The sequence below is a fragment of the Urtica dioica genome, chromosome 9 (genome assembly GCF_054948205.1).
Source record: "Urtica dioica subsp. dioica isolate 48M chromosome 9, U.dioica_male_clone48M_v1_H2, whole genome shotgun sequence".
NCBI lineage: Eukaryota > Viridiplantae > Streptophyta > Magnoliopsida > Rosales > Urticaceae > Urtica > Urtica dioica.
The window spans coordinates 11,955,446-11,967,657 of record NC_142764.1 but is presented as its reverse complement, the minus strand read 5'-3'; the positions used below and the strand labels follow the sequence as shown (position 1 = coordinate 11,967,657).

The 12,212-nt window shown below is 38.2% G+C and overlaps 1 protein-coding gene and 1 long non-coding RNA gene across 2 annotated transcripts; both read left to right on the top strand.

Annotated features, from left to right (window-relative positions):
- LOC149384963 (protein argonaute 2-like) lies at positions 1-4,528 on the top strand. The gene is made up of 3 exons (XM_089625948.1): positions 1-678; positions 1,594-2,761; positions 2,874-4,528. The coding sequence occupies exons 1-3, from the start codon at positions 162-164 to the stop codon at positions 4,291-4,293; spliced, it is 3,105 nt and encodes a 1,034-aa protein (XP_089482074.1). The 5' UTR covers positions 1-161; the 3' UTR covers positions 4,294-4,528.
- Positions 4,529-7,962: 3,434 nt separating this feature from the next.
- LOC149384962 (uncharacterized) lies at positions 7,963-8,839 on the top strand. Its single transcript, XR_016301512.1, has 3 exons — positions 7,963-8,093; positions 8,163-8,366; positions 8,630-8,839. It is a non-coding gene; the product is annotated as an uncharacterized LOC149384962 (long non-coding RNA).
- The last annotated feature ends 3,373 nt before the right edge of the window (positions 8,840-12,212 follow it).

Sequence of the window (12,212 nt, the reverse complement as noted above, 5' to 3'; positions counted from 1 at the left end):
CAATTCTCTCTCACACTCGTTTCAGTTTCCTATTTTTTTTTTTTTTTAAACTTCTCGTTTCAGTTTCCTTTTTTCTTATATATTTTGCTCGAACTCGTTCTAGTTTCCTTGTTGTCATCAAAGAAGTCTTCTTTTTTAGTTTTGGTGCGTTGAAGGAATCGATGGATAGAGGAAGAGGAAGAGGAAGCGGACGCCGCGGAGGCGGTGGTTATGGCGGAGAAGGTCGTGGGGGTCACGGCGGAAGAAGAGGCAGAGGTGGTCGCGGAGGAGACGACGGTGGCTATGGAGGTGGGGATCGGTATGAGTATAATTCGGAGCAGCCTAGGGCTAACAATCGCGGTGGAGGAGATCGTGGCCGTGGCCGTGGCCGATTTGAGAACCGGAACGAGCAACCTAGGGTTGATCGTTGCGACGATCGGTCCGATTCCTCTCGGGATCCTCGGAGGAGCAATGAGAATCGAGAAGAGAAGATTTGGGCTCCGAGGACGAACGAAGGCCGCGCGGATCGTGAGCCGGTGGAGCGATCTCAGGCTCCGCAGAGGAGCGCCGGAGCCGAGCAACGCGGTCCTTCTTGGGCGGCCGTTGCTGGACCGTCCGGCGGAGCTCAGAAGATGAAGCAACCCATGGAGTCTGCTCCGATGCAATTTGCTGTGACCGAGCCCAAGAAGGCTTCTTCCGGTAAGAACAGGTTTTTTATTTTTATTTATTTATTGGGTCCATGAATCTAAGAAATAGTGAGAATTCTTGATGAAACTGATTACCCTTTGGTTCGAAAATCCTTAAAATCATGTCCCTCATATATTGCATTGACTACACTAAAGAGTACGCATTATAAGATTTTGTATGTTTGTTTAACCAGTTAAAATTTGGATCATGGGAAGCTTTTATTTCTACTCTGCATTTGTCACAAATAATCTGGTGATTATATCTGTCACGGTGAAGTAGTTTAACCTGGAATTCGGTGTTTGTTCATAATGAGTTAAAAGGGATTTAAAAACATTATTGGTTTCAATTCGTGCATCAGCAATTTAGGATGCTATTTGCGACTACGAGTCGTCTGCCTGTGATCTCAAATCCCTAGTTTCGAAATAGGTTTCTGAAATGCTATGTGTATTCTCACTTGTGACCTTGTTTTCCTTTTCTTCCCGGGGACAAAAAAAAAGAAAGACTTATATTGGTATAGAGCAGCGAGATTTGAGTGATGGTGGGATGCTTGATTTTATAGTAAGCACTATCTTGTGGCTTATTTTGTTAGTTTCATTAGTGGAGTTGTGGACTTGATTTATTTATTGTTTGATAGAATACAATTTTAGTAGATTCTTCTTCTGTGAGAAAATCTCCTTCTGATCTCATTGATTTTGCTAAGATTTTTTTTATTGGCTATGTATTACTCTTTAAGCAATTAATGTTATCTGGATGTCACGGGGAAAATCTATTTTGTAGTCTTCTTACTCTTCTATTTGTGAAGGATGTATTTTATTCATATCCATTACTGTGTGTTATCAGAGTTTGTGATTTACTTTCATATCTTGTCTACTGTATGCAAGAATTTGAAAGTTTTTTGCTGATATATTGATGTGGAACTTCGTACAGATTCTCGTGTTTCGGGAGTTCAAACATCAAAAGATGCGAAGCAGTTGTCTCCGGTACAACGCCCTGATAAGGGTGGCTCAAGCTCCGTACGTAGTGTCAAGCTGCGTACCAATCATTTCCTTGTCAACTACAATGTGAACACTGTTATAATGCACTACGATGTAGATGTCAAACCAGAGATTCCTCCGAAGCATGGCCGTTCTGTTCGGATACCAAAAGCTGACCTCTCCCTGATCCGGAACAAGTTATTCTCTGATAACCCATCTGAGTTTCCCTTTTCATCCACTGCGTATGATGGAGAAAAGAACATATTCAGCGCTGTGCGCTTGCCAACGGGAAACTTTAAAGTGGAGTTTTCTAAAGAAGAAGACACCAAAGTATGTTCGTACATATTCAGCATAAAGCTTGTAAGCGAACTCAAGCTTGGAAAGTTAACTGAGTACTTGCGTGGATACGGCGCATCAATCCCCCGTGACATACTTCAAGGGATGGATGTGGTAATGAAGGAAAATCCAAGCAGGCAAATGATCTCTGCTGGTCGGAACTTTTATCAGAAAGTACCAGATCCGAGGGATGATCTTGGACATGGAATCTCTGCCTTCAAAGGCTTTCAGCATACCTTAAAGCCTACTTCCCAGGGCGTGATCGTGTGTTTAGACTACTCTGTTTTGGCATTCCGGAAGAATTTGCCAGTTCTAGAGTTCCTTGGGCAACACATTGATGGTTTCAATATAAATGATTTTGGAAGATTCAGAAGAGATGTTTATAATGCGTTGGAGGGACTGAAAGTTTATGTTACTCATCGCAAATCCAGACAAAAGTATCTTGTAAAGGGTTTGACTGACAAGAGCGCACGTGATACTTCATTCACCATGGAAGACCCAGATGGAAAAATCCCTCCCAGGAAGATAATGCTTGTCGATTATTTCAGAGAGAAATACGACAAGACAATTGTGCATGCGAACCTTCCTTTGTTGGACGTAGGAAAACCAAACAAAGTGAATTATGTTCCCATGGAATTTTGTGAAGTCGTGGAGGGGCAACGGTACCAAAAGGAGAATTTGGACAGAGACGGTGCCCAAAGGTATAAAACGCTGTCACTTCCTGCACCGCAAGTGAGAGAGGGCATGATACGCAACTTGATACAGTCAAGAAGTGGACCTTGCGGGTATGTTATATTATTTTATTCTCTTGTGGATAGACATGAATACATTAGCATAAAACATGAATTCTTATCATATTCAGGATGTCAAAGATGATTATTTTTGTCTTGTTGACAGGGGTGGGATCGCTAAAAGTTTCGGGATTGATGTCAACATGAATATGACTTCTGTGGAAGGTCGGGTTATTCAGCCGCCTGAACTGAAGCTAGGTGCTCCCAATGGCAGGGTGGTTACTGTATCCGTTGATAGAGAAAAATGCCAGTGGAATCTGGTTGGAAAGTTAGTTGTCCAGGGAAAAGCTATTGATAGGTGGGCTTTCCTCGACTTCCGCCAAAACGAGCGATACAATCGAAGCGACTTGGATCCTGATGCCTTTATCCCAAAACTCATTGCTCGTTGTAATAAACTGGGAATCAGAATCGGCGAGCCTCTGTTTTACGAACCCACTTCGATGCGGAAATTCTCGAGCGTTAATACGCTTCGCGAGCTTCTCGATGGTGTATGTGACCGGGCTTATAAATGTAGCGGAGGCAGCTTGCAGCTTCTCGTCTGTTCGATGGCTCGGAGGGATCCCGGTTACAGGTACCTGAAGTGGATCTGTGACACCCAAATTGGTATAGTCACACAGTGTTGTTTGTCCTTCCCTGCAAACAAAGGATCGGATCAGTATCTTGCTAACCTCGGTCTGAAGATCAATGCAAAGCTTGGGGGAAGCAATGCGGAGCTAACCCGGATGCCCATCTCAGCTGGTCCGGGCCACGTGATGTTCGTGGGGGCCGATGTCAACCACCCTACTTCTCGAGATGAGACGAGCCCTTCCATCGCTGCTGTCGTCGGCTCTGTGAACTGGCCTGCCGCGACACGCTACGCTGCACGAGTCCAAGCGCAATACCACCGATGCGAGAAGATTCTGAATTTCGGGGACATGTGCGTCGAGCTTGTTCAGTCGTATGCCCGGCTGAATAAAGTCCGACCCGAAAGGATGATCATCTTCCGCGATGGAGTCAGCGACGGCCAGTTTGACATGGTTCTGAACGAAGAGTTACTCGACCTGAAAAGGGCGTTCGAAACCATCGGCTACGCTCCGACTATCACCGTCATAGTTGCACAGAAGCGCCATCAGACGCGTTTGTTCCCGCAGACCAAAGAGGATGGCTCTTCCACCGGGAACGTCCCTCCGGGCACCGTTGTGGACTCCACGATTATTCACCCGTTTGAGTTTGATTTCTATCTGTGCAGTCACTACGGAGGCCTAGGGACGAGCAAACCCACACACTATCATGTGCTGTACGATGAGCACAGGTTCAGCTCCGATCAACTGCAGAAGCTCATCTACGACATGTGCTTCACAATGGCTCGCTGCACCAAGCCCGTGTCGCTGGTCCCGCCGGTCTACTACGCCGACCTCGTTGCTTACAGAGGAAGGCTGTACTACGAGTCTCTAATGGAATCTGGGTCTTCATCTTCGACAGCCTTAGTTGATGGAAGGTTCTCCAAGTTGCACTCCGACTTGGAGAATGAGATGTTCTTCGTCTGACAGGGACGATTATGAGTTTGCGCGTGAATCTAAAAATCCTGGCTTTTTAACCGTGGTTTGCATAGCAGACCATGGAACTTGAGGAAAGTCAGTGCTTTGTTCTCTTTTTAATTTCAAATTTCAGCTTGCTTTGCTCGTCTTTTATCCGTTTCATAATTGACTATGTCCTCATATATCGTTTGCTACTTTGTGTTATTTGTTATGTTTGCCATGGATTATGTCCAGACTGTTGGTACATCGTTATCGTGCTGTTTGAATCTGAGTCTTCTATCTTATCATATATAACAAGCGAAATGCCCGCAGCAACTTTGCTGCGGGATGCTTGTCGTGTATTGATGATAATTGATCATCGTGTTGATGATAATTGATCATCTAAAGTAATCATTATATTTCATTTGTCACGATAAATGTCAGGATAAATATGACATACTAAATATAATAATATATGATATACTAAAAATATTTTTTCTTAAACATTAAATAAAACATTCGTCTTTTTTTTTTTCATGTTCTAAATATCGGCGATATATAGGGATATATCGCCGATATATCCGTTTTTTTTAAGGCTCGGTAAAAAAACTGATATAACAGCCTAAATATCGTTTTCTTCCCGATATACCGTTTTTCTAAAAAAAATTCCTACAACAGCCAAAAACATAAAAGTTATTCCTGAAATACCTATTTTCATAGCTCTAAACAGGTCCAAAATTTAAACTTGAGTTCTTAGGAATATGAAGACTCATTATTGCTCATTATGATTCATAGAACTACATAGGAAGTGATTTTTTTAAATGTAAAACAAATTCCTACAACAGCCAAAACAGAAAAGTTATTCCTGAAATACCTATTTACATAGCTCTAAACAGGTCCAAAATTTAAACTTGAGTTCTTGGGAAGATGAAGACTCATTATTCCTTATTAAAATTCATATAACTACATATGTTTATATGGAGTGATTTTTTAAAATTTATTAATTTCATAATAAGGTGAACTTTATTGTTAGCTAAATAAATGTTATATATTCATTCATTACGTATATTTATAGATATAAATATACGTATATATCTATATAGATATGTTATATATATATACATATATATATATATATCTATTTAAAATATAATTGTTATATGTATCATTAAATTATATATACATTTTATATATTTTTATAGGATTTCTGCCGATATATCCGTCGGTATCCGATATATCATCGATATAATCGGTAGTTGGTATTTAAATTGTTATAGAATATCCGTCGATATATCCATCGATACTCGATATATCCGTAAAATCAGAACCTCGGTATGGGTATCGGTATCGATATTTTAAACCTTGGTACAGACAATTTATTTTAGAGTTTTTTTTATTTTTTTTTTCCTTCATTTAAAGGTATTTATAATCTAATTTTAAACCTATTACAACATGAATGAAAATATATAGAATTAGAATCAATTAGTGCAAAAAGTATAGTAAAATCAATGAAATATAAAAAGTTGAAATTAAGCAACGAAAAATATATTTGACATTAGATTCTGATGATAATCTTATATTTGACATGAAAGATATATTCATTAAACATATTATTAATGAAATACATAGTTGGTGCAAAACACAGACCAAATCATTCGACAACATCATTGTAACTATAAAAGAAACTATATAAAAAAAACACGTAAACAAATCCTTTGCACTAATTATAGGGAAAATGTGCTTTCGACCATCAATAAAAAATATATATATAAAAATTTAATATGATTTTTGTTTCACAAAATAGTATAATGGAGTTGATAAAATATAAAATTTGAAATCAAGCAACTAAAATAACTAAAGGAAAACAAATAAGGCTACTTGTAGTGATTACAAAATAATTACCAAAAAATTTAATATTACATTTTAATTTTAGCGAATATGTAACTTACCTGATTTCTTAGTAATGAAAATGAACTCCTTTGTAATTAGGATAATTTACAAGAATACACCATGAACTCTTGGTCGATTAACAATATGCACCCTCAACTTCGATTTTCAACAAAAATTACTCTGAACTATCATTTTTCTTAACTTTTGCCCCTTCCGTCAAAATTTAGCAGTTACCATCCATAAGATACGCACGTTTTAGTAACATGTTACCTCAATTGATGGTAGAATAGTATTTTTTAGTATATTGAATTAATTTTAATTTTTTTTATATAAATTAACTCTCTCTCTCTCTCTCTCTCTCTCTCTCTCTCTCTCTCTCTCTCTCTATACTTCTCTTCTCGTATGTGCAAATAACAAATCTATATTAAATTAGGCAAATATATTTGATATAGAAAAATGCGTAAAATCATGGACGTTGATCTGCCCAGGGGACGCGAATATCAATTTTAGAAAATCCACAATATTGAGCCCGGCCAGATCGAATTTGTGAGGAAGGTGGAAGAAGAAGATGAATAATGGGTTTTATTTTTGGGAAATTTGAAAACAAACAATTATTATATGGATCGATATCAGACAAATCCCCAATATTCCTTCATCTTCAAATCCAGAACAACATTTTTTTTCTTTACTTTGGGTTTCTAGGTCTTCAATGGCAGCAAGAATGGTGGTTCGAGTGGAGTGTTATCGAGATTGTGGCGAAGGGGGGAACGACGAGAAACTTTTCGTCTCTAACGGTGAGAAACATTTGAATGACACACTTGGACTCACTGGTCACCAAATCAAAATCTTGCGATTTTCTCAAAAATCCTAATAAAGGATCGTGTCTAGCTCTTGCGATTTTCCCAAACCAGAGACCCATTTCCACGGTGGAGACTCAAGCTCTCTCTCTCTCTCCGGAAGCGACAGCTCAGCCTCTCCTCTCTCGCCATACTGATTCTGGACGGGTTTATCTCCAACTCTCCCATGGCCATTTTCATGGCTGTCTCTGCTTTAGAGCTCGAGCTCGAGAGGTACAACGATTCCGAGCAGGGCTTTACTCTTCTAAAGCCATCTTCTTGGGTTAAGGTCTCTCTCTCTCTGTTATACTCTGCTTGTTATTTTTCTCAGTTACCGAATTAGACAAAAGAAGACACAAAAATCTAGGTTTATATTTGATTGTTGATGTCTATCATTGTACTGTAAATAATAAGAAATTCTACCAGGACTCTCGACGAACAAACCAAATGGAGGTTATGAATGTGTGTGTTGTGTATGTATTGATTTTTTTTTAAAAAAAAGTTGTATATATAAATGGGTTTATGTATGTATTGATTTGTTGGTGTTTGTGTCAGGAGAGAGAGAGAGAGAGAGAGAGAGAGAGAGAGAGAGAGAGAGAGAGAGAGAGAGAGAGAGAGAGAGAGAGAGAGAGAGAGAGAGTTAATTTATATAAAAAAAAATTAAAAATTAATTCAATATACTAAAAAATACTATTCTGCCCTCAATTGAGATAACATGTGACTAAAACATGCGTATCTTATGGATGGTAACTGCTAAATTTTGACGGAAGGGGCAAAAGTTAATAAAAATGATAGTTCAGAGTAATTTTTGTTGAAAATCGAAGTTGAGGGTGCACATTGTTAATCGACCAAGAGTTCAGGGTGTATTCTTGTAAATTATCCTTGTAATTATTACTGAAAAATGTCCTTTCCTGCATAAAAAAAATAAAAATAAATAAATAAAATATAAATATGATTTATCACATGGAGCACATTTCTTTTCAAAATATTGAGATTAGTTCTATTCATAATAATCTATTTATTTTAAGTCATCAGCTTCATTATGTTTGATTCCTAAAATACATTGCATAAATGGGTTTGGTCACTCTCAGATTCTGCTCACAGGTTTTCTTATTCGTCCATCAATTTTGTTATGTTCATATTTTACTCATTCGATTTTTTTTCCCTTTTCAGATTTCTTGTTTGTTGTCGAGTCTGAGAGTTTTTCTTTGGTGAACAAATAAGAGAAAAACAATAAATCATCATTATAGTCAGACATGGAATCCCGAGAAAGAAGTATTTTTCAAATTGACTCTCCTCCGATCCGGAGCTTCCTTTCAAAGTGTTCGTTTCTCCGATTTCTCCGTCACCTATTATCTTATTCTTCAATTTCATTAGGTAATTAATATATATATATATATATATATATATATATATATATATCTTATGCTTTTAGGTTTAGCGTTCCAGAAATTGTTTTTTCTTTTCTTAAATTATGATTAAGATTCGAAAGTTTGCTCGTTTTCAATCTATTTGGGAAAAAAATTATGCTTGTGTACTTATTCACTGATACATTATAAAAAAAATAATAAATTGTCTGATGTTTTGAATATATGGTTGCTGAAATTCTACCTGGATTTATGTGTTTTGCTGTGTTCAAGGGGCAATCGGGAATGTTGTTTGAGCGTTCAGGAAGCAATACGTATGTCTTATGTCTCCTGGAAATATGTCAAGAGCTTTGAAGGCACCAGTAGGAAGTTGTGTTCCTATATATAGCGCTTCTAGGAACGGAAAAAAAAAAAAAGAGAAGAAAATTCCAAAAGTATCTGGATTTATTTCTCTATTTCTTTTTTTTTTTAAGAGAAGAAAATTCCAAAAGTATCTTGATGTATCCATCTATTTTTTTTTCATGTTCTGAATTTATCTGTTTTTTTATATTATTAGTAAGTTATTTTTCGGGTATTGTTCATTGACCAGTAATATGAGAGAGAGCCTTGGTCCTCTCCTTTATATATATATATATATATATATATATATATATATATATATATATATATATATATAATAGTAATAATAATAATAATAATAATAATAATTACTTCCCCTGAAAATCGAGCGAAATTTACAGTGGGTTTAACTTTAAAACTTGGTAGGATGACCGAACTATACTGATATATTTCCTCAAGGTTTGAAATGCCGTTTTCGACGTCGTTTCAAACCTCCTGATTTATGGAAAATCGTCATGCCGACGAAAAACCGAACGAAAAAATGTGAAAAATGGCAATTGATATGTCGTTTTCCATGGAAAATCGACACGTCGATGGAAAACCGAACGGAAATAATGTTGCACATTATAATAAAATATATAAATACATACATATATACATCTTATTTTAATTTTTTAACTTTGTAATTTACATGATATTTAAATTTGAAGCTATAATAATATCTATAGATCTAATATATAGATTTTTTCTAGTGTATATACACTTTCATATTGAAATTTTCATTTAAATTATTTTTATATAATATTGTATTGATATATATATATATATATATATATATATATATATGTGTGTGTGTGTGTGTGTGTGTATTTATATAATCTTCTATTGATATGAGTGATAGGTTGTGGGAACAGAGATCGTTTCCCCATGGCCCAAAACGAACTGGACCAGATAAGGCCTAGAACGAGCTTTGCCCAAGGCGAGGGAAAGGCAACCCACGCCTATGGGCGAACACCAGCTGGGCTCAAGCAAGCAGAGCAGTCCAAATCAAAGCCCAAAGCCGATACACGATTCGTCCTCGAAGGATTATCCTGCCCAAAGAAGGTTCAAATTCCAGTCATCCAAGGGAAGCGATCAAAATCCCTTGAAAAAGGGGACGAGCTCCGGGATCGACGAGGCGAAGACCGACCTCGACCGTACATGTGGAGCAAGCTTGACAAAGAAGGAGGACAAAAGCGAGCTATAAATAGACCCTTCAGCTCCTCTAACGAGCACGACTGAATTTTCTCCGAATTTCTCCAGATTACCTCATTTTGCATTCTCATCAATTGTCTTACAATTTCCAGTTCGATAAGGCTTCTGTTTTGTTTTTGTTAATTCTCAATTTAATAAAGAAATAAGCTTTCTTTCGCATCTTATATTTTCGATTCATTCATAGTGTTTTGATCTCCATTTTTCGATCTATTTCTTCACAACGGAATTCTGAGACCTTTTCCCTTAAATAAATATATGAATTCCACATTATCCTTATAATAATCGTATTGATTGCTTGGATCGAGAAACCGGAGTCTACTTACGATGCGTAGGAAAAGATGATTCAAAGCGCATATTCTCCGAAATCCATGAGGGAGAAACGGAAATCACGCCGCCGGAAGGGCTTTGGCCATCAAAATAAAAAATCAAGGGTATTTTTTGCCAACCATGATCACAGACTGTGAGCAGCACTCATGAATATGCGAACGCTGCCAAAAACACGCCCCGAACATCAAACAACCAGGGGAAAACCTATCCTCAATCTCCGCCCATACCCATTTCTAAAATGTTTCCTCTTAATCACAACGGATTATTTTTCGAAATAGGTCGAAGTTGAAGCATTTGTCTCAATAAAGGATATTGACGTTAAGAACTTCATTTGGAAGAACATAATCTGTCGACATGGCGATCCCCAAGAGATAATCACTGATAATGGAACCCAGTTCATATCAAAGGAATTCAGATGCTTTTGCAAAGCCGAAGGAATTACTTTACGATACTCGACCCCTCGATACCCGCAAGGAAACGGACATGTTGAAGCCACCAACAAAACCATCGTCAATAACTTGAGGAAAAAACTCACCGTAAAAAAAGGACGATGGGCCGACGAACTCCCAGGACTATTGTGGGCCTACCGTTTGAGTCCGCGAAGACCCACCGGCAAAACCCCGTATTCCTTGGTTCACGGGGTCGAAGGGTATTACCAATCGAGAACGAAGTAAAAACAATACGCACCACATATGCAGATGTAAACGAAAAGACCAATGACAAAATGCTACGTGGATACCTCGATTTAATCGACGAGAGGAGAGACCAAGCATTAATACGCATGGAACAATACCGGCAGTCCATCGCTCGGTATTATAACAAAGGTGTCAATTCCCGAGGATTTGACATCGGAGACTTCGTGCTAAGAAATGTATACCAGAACAAAGCAAGAAAAAATGCCGAAAAATTAGGAGCAAACTGGGAAGGACCATATCGAGTCACGGAAATCCTACGCCCAAGCGTCTACAAGATCGAGATGCCAGGAGGAATCCCCGTACTAAGGTACTGAAACATAATGAACCTTAAGAAATATTAATGCTAAAAGTAACCACAATAATCGAACTACGTCATAGCTTGATCCCAAACATGGGTACGTAGGCAACCTGTATCAAGGTTCAGCCCCCACCTCATGTAAATGAGATAAACTTGTGCCAAACAAGTTCAATTCGACCAATATGCCAGACATGATAGATTCGACTTACACCAGTGAATGAAATTACCTAAGCGTTGTTTAGACACGATGTACAATAAACCACTTTAAACCCGACTCATGGACAAGGAAGGGTTTGGAGTCTCAGTTCGAAAGCTTAATAAAGTATTGTGTCATTCAAAAGCATGCCGTATACGCAATCCCGACATATCAGGGGTTAGACTTATGATAACTGAACACATCATACGAATAAGTTGCAAAGAATAGCGCTTTGGTCGATACGCACGCTCATTCGAACGCATAAGCAACGAAAATTTGCAAAAATGTAAATAGTTACGAATAAAGTAATTATTAATCCTAAAGCACACAAATCAAATAAAGTGAAAACATAGCATTATCAAAATAATCATATGTTCCAAAACAAAGATTATAAAAACAAAATCTTGTTCAACACAAATGCCCAAAACAAAGGGCCGAAATAATCCAAAAAGACAACATGCAGGGCAACTTAACAGAAGCTTAACAAAAACTTGACAAAAACCGAAACAACTAAAGCTCGACCTAGCCGAGGGCGAGCTCATGCAGAGGGCTTCGTCGAAGACTCCCCGACCTTCGTTGTCTCCCCATCCTCGCTGATCCGCTCTAGCACGACCTCGAGCTGCCCAACATCGACCCGAACTGGTCAAGGACCTCGCCTCCCTCAGTCATCACCACGTCCGGAGGAGATCATTTCGGCGTCCAGCTTAGCCTGGAACTTCACCAAGTCCTCCTCGGCCTCCTTCAAGT